The sequence below is a fragment of the Fusarium coffeatum genome (genome assembly GCF_003316985.1).
Source record: "Fusarium coffeatum strain FIESC_28 chromosome Unknown BRIP53273_contig_222, whole genome shotgun sequence".
NCBI classification, from domain to species: Eukaryota; Fungi; Ascomycota; class Sordariomycetes; order Hypocreales; family Nectriaceae; genus Fusarium; species Fusarium coffeatum.
Window position 1 is genome coordinate 106,592 of NW_022158015.1, and position 12,432 is coordinate 119,023.

The 12,432-nt window shown below is 48.1% G+C and overlaps 5 protein-coding genes across 5 annotated transcripts; 3 read left to right on the forward strand and 2 right to left on the reverse strand.

The window, feature by feature from the left end:
- Positions 1-1,920: 1,920 nt before the first annotated feature.
- Positions 1,921-2,944, forward strand: FIESC28_09124 (uncharacterized protein; the record flags this gene model as incomplete). Its single annotated transcript, XM_031163261.1, has 2 exons — positions 1,921-2,002; positions 2,049-2,944. 2 exons carry the CDS (start codon positions 1,921-1,923, stop codon positions 2,942-2,944), a joined length of 978 nt encoding a protein of 325 aa, XP_031012684.1.
- Positions 2,945-3,037: 93 nt separating this feature from the next.
- Positions 3,038-4,045, reverse strand: FIESC28_09125 (uncharacterized protein; the record flags this gene model as incomplete). Its single annotated transcript, XM_031163262.1, has 1 exon — positions 3,038-4,045. The coding sequence occupies one exon, from the start codon at positions 4,043-4,045 to the stop codon at positions 3,038-3,040; it is 1,008 nt and encodes a 335-aa protein (XP_031012685.1).
- A 658-nt stretch (positions 4,046-4,703) lies between these two features.
- Positions 4,704-5,792, reverse strand: FIESC28_09126 (uncharacterized protein; the record flags this gene model as incomplete). Its single annotated transcript, XM_031163263.1, has 1 exon — positions 4,704-5,792. The coding sequence occupies one exon, from the start codon at positions 5,790-5,792 to the stop codon at positions 4,704-4,706; it is 1,089 nt and encodes a 362-aa protein (XP_031012686.1).
- A 1,385-nt stretch (positions 5,793-7,177) lies between these two features.
- Positions 7,178-8,574, forward strand: FIESC28_09127 (uncharacterized protein; the record flags this gene model as incomplete). The annotated part of the gene is made up of 5 exons (XM_031163264.1): positions 7,178-7,321; positions 7,370-7,829; positions 7,878-8,087; positions 8,137-8,313; positions 8,363-8,574. 5 exons carry the CDS (start codon positions 7,178-7,180, stop codon positions 8,572-8,574), a joined length of 1,203 nt encoding a protein of 400 aa, XP_031012687.1.
- Positions 8,575-10,759: 2,185 nt separating this feature from the next.
- Positions 10,760-12,309, forward strand: FIESC28_09128 (uncharacterized protein; the record flags this gene model as incomplete). Its single annotated transcript, XM_031163265.1, has 2 exons — positions 10,760-10,808; positions 10,856-12,309. The coding sequence occupies 2 exons, from the start codon at positions 10,760-10,762 to the stop codon at positions 12,307-12,309; spliced, it is 1,503 nt and encodes a 500-aa protein (XP_031012688.1).
- Between the last annotated feature and the right edge of the window lie 123 nt (positions 12,310-12,432).

Genomic DNA, 12,432 nt, shown 5'->3' on the forward strand with positions numbered 1-12,432 from the left:
AGCTCTGCGCGTTGATTGCTGGACGATCAAAAAGGCTACTGGATAGCCTGGCTTGAAAAAAAAGACTTGAAGAAAGGACTGGAGAAGTCAGTTGTTAGAGTTGTGTGATAGATGCTTGCAATTCATTTTGCTTTACTATATGAGCTTCTCAGTGATTTGAACGTGAAATGTTGACTGTTTTTGATTCAAGTAACTGGTGCTGAACACGGTGCTGTAGTCTGAACGACACGTATCTTGATGGCGCATTAGACAAGTGTAATAAAGAATCTCTTGGATTTAACGATCCAATGACTGGCTTTGCCGTTGTAACAATCTCTTGTTCGAGTGACCTCTTGTTCTAATGTATTTTCGAGTGCCAGGTAATTGTCTGAACAGAACACCTATTCAGCCTCTTTCACAACACCAGCCCGTGCGAGTGCCAAGTGGTTGTTCGCGCACTTCAAAGAAACCACTATGAACACCAGAGTGACATCCATGTATATGTATTCAGACCATCATCCCATATCCCAGTATCTCATCTCATCTCAACACAAACACCTTGCCTTTGCAACATCACAACCGAACAATCTTCCCTCTGCACCATCCAAACAATGTGCACAACACCCAATGTCACGGACTTCTGTCCCTTCTGTGATGACATATACACCTGGCCACCCGGCTACTTGGGGCCAAACAAGAACGATCATTGCGAGAACTTTCACCCAGATAAATACTGCGAAAGTACAGGAGTTCGCGAGGTGAAACGCTACAACCAGCTCTGTACTAAGTGTAGAAGAGATCCAGGGAAACGCATTATGCCACACAGGGCTTACGCGTTGAGGAAGTGATGAAACTGGCAGTACATATCAATCTTGTGATTGACTGTTATCGTCACGAACATGGTCATTCCAAACTCAAAGTGCACGTCGACTTATCAAGAGCAAAGGAGCGAAAACCTAGTTTACGACTCACCATATAGCTTTTGACAAGTGGAATCAGGAACCGAGTCATCAGTTTCATAGATTCACACGCAAAATATTAGGTATAAATAGAACATAATCTCTCGTCTTACTTGCATTGCACGCCTCACCCGTTCATCATGCCCTCATCCGCAGCAGAACATCGTCTCTATCTATCCATCCCCACCAACGTGCATCGTCATACAAAACGCCCAAATATGCTCAGCCTGTCACGAGCGCCGAGACCTGGGGTTATATGGAACCATCACATGCAAGGATGTCACAGAAGGATACACATGTGGGGGGATTAAAAATGAAGATAAGGTCCAAGATTGGATGTACTATCCCTGTTGGCAACAGAAGATGGACGAAGGGGAAGTAAGCATCCGATCAGATCAATATTCGCGATGCCAAAAGAATCAATGCGCTCAGTGGGACACCAGTAGGGCTGACCTCCCTTGAGGATTCAGGACCCTGCATCAAGAACTAGCCAGCAGTGATGAAACAGACTTATATCAGCTAACCAAGTGCTTATTCATGCCTTATCGCTCCCAATAAATCTTCATCTGAAGACCAGTTCTGTTGCGTTACCTCTCCTCCCATTGGTGCTTGTTTGTCCAGGTGCTCGTGTAAATCGACCATAGAAGAAGGCAAAGATCAATTCAGCTCCATATCCAATGGAACAATAAGCACAGTAGTCCAATAGATATGGATCATTGCTGACGGCGGTAATTGCGCAGTAAGCTAAGCCCTTCAGCCCTGCCCCACCATGGAGATGTCCGCGGACGAGTCCGCCAAGATGAGAATGATCATCTCCGATTGGCTGCATTGACCCAAGTGGTTTTGGTATAAGAAGATGACAGGAACACAATACTAGACCTCCGATCTCATCATCATCTTCAGCTTCATTTTCATTACTGCATACAGCATCTCAGATACATTCGGTACCTTCTAATACCCATATCTACTCAATAACATCATCATGCCTTGCCATCCTTCTGAGCCCGAATTCGCAGTCCGCGACATTCCCAGTTTGCGCGGCTACATCGCCATTGTCACAGGTGGTAAGTCACCATCCATTCTCTTTATCTTTCCAAACTAAAAAACTAGGAAACTCCGGCATTGGCTTTGAAACAACACTCCAACTCGCCCTCAAGGGTGCTCGAGTCTACATCGCCTCTCGCTCCGCCGAACGCGTCGGCAAAGCCATCGCAGAAATGCACCAACAAGGCCCCGATCTAGATCTCCACTTCCTCAAGCTCGATCTCCAAGATCTCCAAAGCATCAAGACCACTGCAGCAGATTTCATGGGCCGAGAAAACCGTCTCGATCTTCTTATCAACAACGCCGGTATCATGTGCACTCCTTGGGAGTTGACCAAGGATGGCCACGAACTCCAATGGCAGACTTGTTTCCTTTCGCATCACGCTCTTACCATGGCCCTCATGCCCATGCTTATCAACGGCGCTCAAGCCGCTCAACGAATGGATCGTGTGCGAATCATCAATGTCGCTAGTGACATGGCTCTCCGCATGGGTCCCGAAGTCATCAACTACGACGACCCAAACCTCACCAACGAAATCGGCAGAATGGCACCATACAGGCGCTACGGCCACTGCAAAGAAGCCAACATTATCGCCGCAAAAGCCATTAACGACCGCTACCAACACTTCGGCATAACAGCATACTCGCTCCATCCCGGTCTGGTCAAGTCTAACCTTCAATCTGGCAACCAGACTTTACTAGGCGCTGTGTCACGAATGGCCTTCAAGGTTGCTCCTCAGTCTACGCCTCTTGAAGGAGCTATGAACTCGCTTTTCTGCGCTACGAGTGAACGGGCGTTCAAGAACCCTGGTCGGTACTATGTTCCTGTGCAGAAGCTTGACGATCGGGCGAATAAGTGGCTTGATGACGCGCAGGCTGTTGATAAGCTTTGGGAGTTGGCTACGAGACAGTGTAAGGAGGCTGGGTTTGTGATTGAGGATTTCCGACCGTACTACAACTAGTTTGCTATTGGTGTTTTGTGATTTAGCTATAGAGGGGAATGTCTTTTCAGCAGTTCGGATAACATTAATTAGCATAAGCATATTCTTTATCTTTTACTCCTCCCATTTTACCATCTTGAGGGACTCATCCCACAGCCTTTTCTCGCTTTCCTCGTTGTAAACCCAATCCGCATACCCCGATACAACAGACGAAGGATCAGCACCTTTCTCCAACGATGGTTCCTCAGCGCAATTACTCAGATACTTCCCACCCTTTCCTTCCCATTCCTTACTCACTGCCGCATACACAGTCGTCGCAGCGCCTTGCTCAGGGCTCTTTAAATATTGTGCCATCTCCTCTGGCAAGTTGAGTGACTTCAGATCAATGTGTCGAGTCAAGTTGGTAAGGATGGAACCAGGATGCACAGAGAGAGCATGAATACCCTGATCGCCATATCGTCTCTCGAGTTCGGTAGCGAAGTAGATATTAGCTGTTTTAGATTGAGCGTACGCGAGCCAAGGATGGTACGCCTCTTTTTCGAAGTTGTAGTCGTCGAAGCGAACAGGGCTTAGGCGATGACCCTTGGAGCTTAGTGAGATAACCCTGGACTGAAAAGACGGCGTGGAAGCAGCGAAAAGAGGGGTCTTGAGCAGTTGAAAGAGTAGAAAGTGGCCGAGATGGTTGGTGCCAAACTGCGTCTCAAAACCATCCTCAGTTCGACCCTCAGGCGTAGCCATAGTCCCAGCGTTGAGAACAAGAACATTCAACTTCTTCTCCTTCTCCAGAAAATCTTTCGCCGCAGCTCGTACGGATGTGAAAGAGTCAAGTCTCAGCTCGATACCATAGACAGGCGCCTCAGATTTGGCTTCCGGGTAAGACTTGATTTCCTCGATGGCCTTCTCAATCTTGTCGGAGTCTCGTGCAGTGATGTAAATGGTTGCACCGGTCGCACGAAGAACTTTGGCAGTCTCGAGACCAATGCCTGAGTTGCCGCCTGTGATGAGAATGACTTTGTCGGTGAGCTTTCCGATTAAGCCTTCATCTTTGACGATTTGGAGGGCTGTTGGGCGTGCGTCGCCGGGGCCTTGGGGGTTAACGTGGACATCTGCGTAGCGAGACATTTTTTGATGGTAGATATGATCGTTGAGTAATGAGTTAGTATATTGACCTATGTGCTTTGGAGAGGATGTGAGAATGATTTATATACAGCCAGTTTGCATGATTGACTCAAGAATAGGAACCGGCGATATCATTAACTCCGTATGTAAATCTCCACTGCCTATCATTGTACAGAGGCTCTGCTAGCTATCACTTCAGAGAAACTCCGCTGTATATCACGCTGTATTCTAATGTCTATAGTCTAACTGTAGGATCGTTATGTTGTATGCACAATGGGGGTTCCTGCATTCTTAACTCCGGAGTGGCTTACGTCCGCACTAGCTGCATAAAGACCCAGAGCACCAGTTCTCTACAAAGCCAATAAAATGGCTGAGGTGAGCCATTCAATTAACAAATACAGTTTGCAAAAAGACCAAAGCTAATGCGCTCACACGAAACTCCAGTTTTGTTGCAGATATTACGACACTGGAACCGAGATTTCGGGAGTCACGGCGCCGGTTGTCTACGCGGTTTGAAGCTAACATGGGTCGGGTCAATCAGGCTATTCGGTCCCGGGTGACCCATCCAGATCGGGCAATTCGTAGTACGTTATAGTCAGGCGATTATGCATTATAGATGAGTTGTGAAAACGAACTGCCGAACGTGTATTAAGTGTATGTATCAAGTACCATATTTCGCAAATTGAACCTCCGAAGACGCAGAAGACGCACTACCCCTCGGCAGATGCTGTATGCCCTGAGGTGACCCACCCTCCTCGCTCCCTCTCCCATGATCAGGATATCTTTCGCTATGAACTGTAATTTCGGTCGTTTTGATCAAATCCGTCTCATTGCCATACACGCGATGACTATCATCACCCTTCCCGACACGAACTTCGTAGTCGCCCGTTATAGTGCCTTGAGCACCCGTGAACTGCTTCTTTCCATTCCGATTCATGGTCTCCAGACCAATGTCATCAGCATGCTGCGTCGCGCCATGACTCCGTCCGTAAGAACTCTCGTTTCGGCCTCGTGTAAGTTCGACGAGACGATTGAGGATACTGAATTCGAGCTTGAGCTTGACGCTGTAGACCAATGGCTTCCAGGCAGTTTGGATGTCGAACAGGTTTGCGAATTCGAGAGCGAGAATAGAGACGTCGAGGAGGATAACGAGGACGTTGACGATGATCAAATGGTTGAGCACCATCTTTGTCTTGGTGTTGCCGATACTCTTCTCCAGACGTAAACGCTTGGTAGTCTCCCAGACGTAAAAGCCCGAGATGATAAGCTCTTGAACAAAGAAAATACTGAGCTGAATCTTCTCAAAGACCTCATAAGGTTTCTGAAAAGGTGTCGGATTGGAAGACCCAATCCCGTAAACCAGGATAATAACAGGAACATGCAACCAAACAGCATTAACAATGATCATAATCAAGACCATCCTCAACCGTCGCTGATTATGCATAACAATATGTAATCTCGAGTACAGCACAACAGACTGTCCCGTAATCATGGTACACCATCCGATGAGGATAAGTGTAGAGTACAGGTACCGAGCCTCAGACAGGGAGAGATGCAGGATGAGGTATCCCGTGCCATTGAACGCAATGCCCCATGTTGCAATGACGAAACTCCAAAAGTATAAACCGCTTCGTTTCTTGAAGCTGCTGAAGATGTAGGCGTTGAGTTCGAGGACGTTGTAGAAGGCTATGCTGATGAAGACGGCGATTATGATGGCGACAGCGCCATTTTTGGTGGTGACTTCGGCCATTGTTGGGAGTGGAGCATCGTACGGCGAGGGATCAAGGGTAAGGAAAGGAGCGACGGGAATGAGAGAGGCTCAGCTGGCCTTACCGCTGGAGCCTAGAAAAGAATTACTGAGAAATAGAAGAGAAGCGCAAGCAGAATGCTTCGATACTGCTTTGTCTTTATGTATGGCCATGCATACGGCACTTTCCCTCTCAGCTTACTTGTCTTCACTCCATTTCTGCAGTGGCGGTCTCACCATTCCCATATTCCGTGTTCTAATCACGCAACCAAAAACCAGGTTCTTTTGCGTTGAAGAAAAAGAGGGGGCGCATCGCAATCAAACTCAAACTCTAATCGTCCTTCGTATGCATCCTTGCATGAGCCATGCATGATGGTAACATTTCACCCTAAGATGGTTCAGGAAGGAGATCATTACCAGGTTTTAGGATGAAAATATTTCTGAATTCTTACAAGATCTTCATCCACGAGGAAGATCTTCATTATCATCGTGGAGCATTGCGTGGCCATCACGATAGATCTGCAAGATCCCACGTTACAGATCAACTTCTCGGCAAGTTCCTCTCTGCCAAGCAAAGAACCGTATGATTAATACGCCTAATTCTCTCAGCTACGGCATCTACCAACAGCCGACGCCAGGAACCTTTCTGTGCCGCAGCCACAACTTCTAGAGCGTTTGCTAGTTCTGTTGTCACACTCTAGTTGTCTCATTCTTAACCTGTCAAATATCGCTTAGACCAGTCACCAACGGGCGTTATGACCTAGAAGGACTTGGCCGTTATGACACAGACGTTTGCCGAGCCACACCGTAGAACGTTAGTTAAGAGGCGTAGCCAAGCTGCAAGATATAGGAGTCGCCTGTTGGTGCGTCTTCAGCTGAGACAGGGATATAATCCGCGGAAGATAATTGTTATTCGCCGGTTTATCATCCCGTAAATGTCAGGTCCCATCAGCTAAAAGACCATGACCTGGTCCGTCGAGACCATTAATCGTAAGTTAACAGCCGTACCCTGCAAAACTCTAAATCGTACACTTCCACATCCCCACAGTCGCTGATTGATTCGGATAATCTGGTGTGCCCGCTAGCTTAAGCTTAACCTTGTAGATCTTGTACCGTCTGGGCATACAATCCGCGCCCAATCCCTGCATTAATGCCTCAACAAGGATACGACAAAATAGCCCAACACTCTCACGCTAATTTGGGATAGACTGTGCTGTATTCAATTTGGTAGCGTATGCTCCCTCCCAACCGATCACCCATGCCGCAGCGGAGATGATCATTTGTGGACGACATGCTGTGAGGAGTACATATTTAGTACACCACAGCCTCGTCATCAATCCAGTTCTGCACCTCCCACACCACTCTCTTTTCTCCTCATCTCATTCGCCATGCCTTCCACCATCGCTGTGCTCGTTGCCGGGGTTTGCGGCGTGGCTGCTGCCAAACTCCCCTCGACAGCTCAAGTCATTGACCAAAAGTCCTTCAATGTCTTGAAAGACGTCCCACCACCCGCTGTCGCCAACGACTCACTGGTAAACCCCCTCACCTCCACCATCGCTTGCCCTTACTAACTTGTGCAGGTCTTCACATGGCCTGGTGTGACACAGGAGTCTCTTGAAGAGAAGCCCTTCCATGTCTACGATGATGAGTTCCTTGATGTCATCGGCAAGGATCCTACTCTGACTCTCATCGCCACGTCTGAAAGCGATCCCATCTTTCACGAGGCTGTTGTCTGGTACCCTCCCACCGAGGAGGTCTTTTTCGTTCAGAACGCTGGAGCTCCTGCTGCGGGCACTGGTCTTAACAAGTCTTCCATCATTCAGAAGATTTCTCTCAACGAGGCTGAGGCTTTGCGAAAGGGAACCTTGGGCAAGGATGAGGTCAAGGTCACGACCGTTGACACGGCGAACCCTCAGGTCATCAACCCCAACGGTGGTATCTACTACAAGGGCGACATCATCTTCGCCGGTGAAGGTCAAGGCGATGAGGTTCCCTCGGCTCTGTACCGAATGAACCCTCTCCCTCCTTACAACACCACCAGTAAGACCCGCAATCCTACTCCTCAGGTAAAATTACTGACATAGACAGCCCTTCTGAACAACTACTTCGGCCGCCAGTTCAACTCCCTCAACGACGTCGGCATCAACCCCAGAAACGGAGATCTGTACTTCACCGATACTCTCTACGGATATCTCCAGGATTTCCGCCCTGTTCCTGGTCTGCGAAACCAAGTCTACCGCTACAACTTTGACACTGGCGCCGTGACTGTTGTTGCTGATGACTTTACTCTTCCCAACGGTATGTTTCTTCTTTACATGTGATAAGATAGGATGCTGATTTGAGTTAGGTATTGGCTTCGGTCCCGATGGAAAGAAGGTATATGTCACCGACACTGGCATCGCTCTCGGCTTCTACGGCCGTAACCTTTCTTCCCCTGCCTCTGTTTACTCTTTCGATGTGAACAAGGATGGTACTCTCGAGAACCGCAAGACGTTTGCTTACGTTGCTTCTTTCATCCCCGACGGTATGTCTTGGTCCCTTCTCTCTGTATATGCACTTACTAATGAACGCAGGTGTCCACACTGACTCCAAGGGTCGTGTCTATGCTGGTTGCGGTGATGGTGTCCACGTCTGGAACCCCTCTGGCAAGCTTATCGGCAAGATTTACACCGGAACCACTGCTGCCAACTTCCAGTTTGCAGGTCAGGGCCGCATGATTGTTACTGGCCAGACTAAGCTGTTCTACGTCAGACTTGCTGCCTCGGGCCCTAAGCTGTACAACTAGGCCTGAAGATGGAGGATAAGATATATATTGGAAGATACTAGCGAACTAGATTAAATGTTAATCAAATCTCTTTACCTCAAACTCCTGGCCTGCACTTTAGGTGATCAAGGCAACTCATGCCTTGCTGATGACCCATTCAACTCTTGCCTAGCCGACGTTCCATCAACTTCACCCGTGCCAGGTGTATACTCCGGTGGAGCCGTTCCCGATTCACTCACCTCATTCACCTGACGAGAAGCCAGCTGAGGTTTATCATAACTAACCTCATTATTAACCTTCGACCTCTTCCTTCTTCTCCAAAGCAACCCCGCCGCAGCCAGAATGCCCAGTCCAAAAACACTTACCCCAACCCCAATACCAGCCTGTGCGCCCGTTGACAAACCACTCCCGGAGCCAGAATCAGAATCCACATTACCCGTCGCACCAGTCGTGTTTGATGTGGCGCTGGTTGTGCTTGAAGACGAAGCACGTCTTGATATATCACCTACTCTAGAAGTTCTCGAAACAATCTTTTCTTCTATGCGAGATATCCCTGAAGCATCCTCTCCCGAATCTCTTTCCCCGGAAACTGCCTGAATCATGGGCGCGTACAACGTAATAGCTTCGAGACTGCGAGCACCTGACATGCTTGCCGGTAATGTGAGGTCACTAAATATTGTGCTAGTACCGTCACACATGGCTATCTGTACTTCGCTTTTTGACGTGACGCTCGTGCATGTCTGCTTTCCTCCGGCATCGGCGCATGTGTAGCCACTGTATTAATCAGTTTTCGCGTTCCAGTAGTGAAGAAGAGGCTCTTAAGATGGACAACATCCTCTGACACGCTCATTGTCATAGACGGAGAACTGAAAATCGAAATCGCCAGAGTCCGGACCTTCCCCCCAACATGCTTCAATGTATCCGTCGGGACATTGATCAGCAGGATAATAGATACCCCATCCTTCGAGGGGCAGACTGAACCCGACCGTTGCGGAAATTTCCGTTCGGGTTTCCGAAGTATAGCTCGACGGTAGCTTCGTGGATGTGGGAGGCCAACATGCTATATCGTCGACAACGCCTTCCTGTAGAAGTGAGCTTTGCGCTGTGATGGTATGGCAAGAGAACTTACTATCTCGGCGTCTTCATCGCCGCATTTCTGAGCTTGCCATGCTTTGCTACATGTAGTGCAGCTCACGAAGAGATTTCTGCAGCGGTTGGGATATTGCCAACTTTCCGTCAAAGGGCCCAAGGTTGTTCGTGCTTGCGGCATCTTGGGCAAACCTTTGGGAACAGCAGAAAAGGGTGTAGGTTTTAATTGATGTTCAAGCCCATAGACAAGCACGCGACAAAAACAACAAAGGAGATTGGAAAGAAACCGGGGGAGAAAGCGACAGCCATGGGACTAATATGATTCACATTCTGTTGGCCCCCAAATTGCCATGGAAAACATTATCAAATGCCAACGAATAAAGACCTAAACTGGATCATAGCGCATACCTCCAAGCATGAAAATGAGCTTGGCGACCTCCTGAACAGGCTATGAGCGACACACACAGGCTCTTGACTGGATGAACAGGCACGGTTGTTTTGCGATTTCATGAATCTGGGGAATCGAGGCGTAATAATGGTTGGTCTTAGCACCTTACATGTGAAGTCATGTCATGCCGTGTCGCCGCATTGAACCCATTTGGGATATGCAGCCAAGGTTATACTGTCTAGGCATATCATGTTGCTTTCTGTAAATTCCATTATGGTCGGCTGAGATTGAATGCTGACCAATATTTGAGCCTCCAGCAGCTGCCTCGTAGTCTATTACCCCAATTCAGTATTCTATCACGATCCGAAAAGACACTCCATTTTCCCCACCCTCGGCTTCTCTACACAATTTACAGATTAGCGCAGACAGCGCATCAACCAGTGACAATTGCTCTGGAATATTCTCTGACCAAAACTGCATCTAAGGGCCACTTTTGCTTTCCTCTAATAGGCGCGGAATCGCGGAATTGTCAAAGAGGGGCCGGAATTAGCAAAATATTTCCGATGTGGATTCTTGAATGAAGCTAAGATGAAGTCATCCATAAAATGTCCTCGTTTTTTCTTGGCTGCTTCCATTTAGACTTGGCATCAACAAACAGAAACTCTTTCCATCTTCGCCAAGAGATATCGCCAAGGCCAATGATCGCCTGGATATAAGAGCCTAGACATCATGTTTGCAAAGTCAACGCTGCCAAACAAGGCAGCCAATGAGTCTTCAGGTTTGTCACCCCCAAGGTCCATATGCAATCGAAAGCTAACAGACTAGATCCCATCGTCGTAACATGGTCAGGTCCAAACGACCCCGAAAACCCCTACAACTGGTCCCTCAAGAAAAAATGGTTCGCAGTCTCCCTCGGCCTCTTCGCAACCTTCATCTCCATGATGAACGGCACAATCATCACAACAGCCCATGAAGCAATCGGCGAGGATTTCAACGTCAGCGACGAGAACTTCCCACACTCATACTGGCCCGTCTCCTCATGGGGTCTCGGCGGTGCTTTGTTTTCACTAGTGCTGCTACCTATCATGGAAGACTTTGGCATGAGAATTGTATTCTTGGTCGTGTACACTGTCTTTCTCTGCTTTCTGATTCCAATTGGCGTGGCGCCGAATTATGAGACTCTTATCATCACACGCTTCTTTAGTGGTGGTTGTTGTACTATTCTTGCTAATGCTGTGGCTGGAATTATTGGAAATGTTTTTGCTACGGATCGCGCAAGGACAATTCCTACGGGGTTGTATATCATGATCTATCTCAACTCTAGTAGTCTGGGACCTGTTATTGGAGCTTCGATATTTCAGTTCTTGTCGTGGCGGTGGATCGGATATATCGAACTTATCTGGACGGGTGTTTTCTTCCCCATTTTCATCTTGGCTATGCCAGAGACACGGGGATCTGCGATTCTGACTTCCCGAGCGAAGAAATTGCGGAAACAAGGACAGAATGCTTACAGTCAGAAGGAGCTTGAGTCTACATCCATTCTTCAAGACGTATGGACGAGTATCCAACGGCCGTTATACATGCTCTGCACAGAATCAGTCGTCTTCATCTCCACAGTCTGGACGGCTTTCAGTTTGGGAGTGATCTACGTCTTCACTCAATCCGTCGAGCAGGTCTTCAGCGAACTCTACGGATGGAACGCCGTGGAAGCAGGATACGTCCAAGCATCCATCGTCATCGGCGAAACCCTCGGTTTCGGACTCTGCGTTCTAACAAACAATTGGTATTATGCTTCTGCATCGCGAAACAAAGAAGCACCCGGCACACCCATCCCCGAAGCTCGACTCTACGCCGCTGTAATTGGTGGTTTCATCGGTGTCACAGGAGGAATGTTTGTATACGCCTGGACAAGCTACTCATATATAACATGGGTAGGCCCAGCATTCGGACTAATGCTTGTCGGTCTCGGAACAGAAGCCGTGGTCGTCAGTATCGCGAATTATCTAATCGATGCTTATAGCAATTATGCGGGCAGTGCTATTGGCGCTACTGTTTTGGGAGAGAATTTGGGTGTTGCGTTTTTGCCGCTTGCTTCGAGTAGCATGTATACCAACTTGGGTTTCCATTGGGCTAGTTCCCTTCTGGGGTTTATCTCGTTGGTTTTGGCGGCTGCGCCGATTGGAGTTTTCATTTGGGGGAAGGAGATTAGAGCGAGGAGTCCGTTTATGAAGTCGGCTATGTCGAAGCCTATGGAGTTTGCGATGACACCTTCGGAGTAGACTGGAACTATGAGTTGTTCATTATCAGATTGAGGGAGCAGAGTACCAAAATGATATTTTGTGCAACAGGCTAAACTATCATCTCTTCCGTGAACAACAATCCTTTTCCAAACCCCAGCCTAG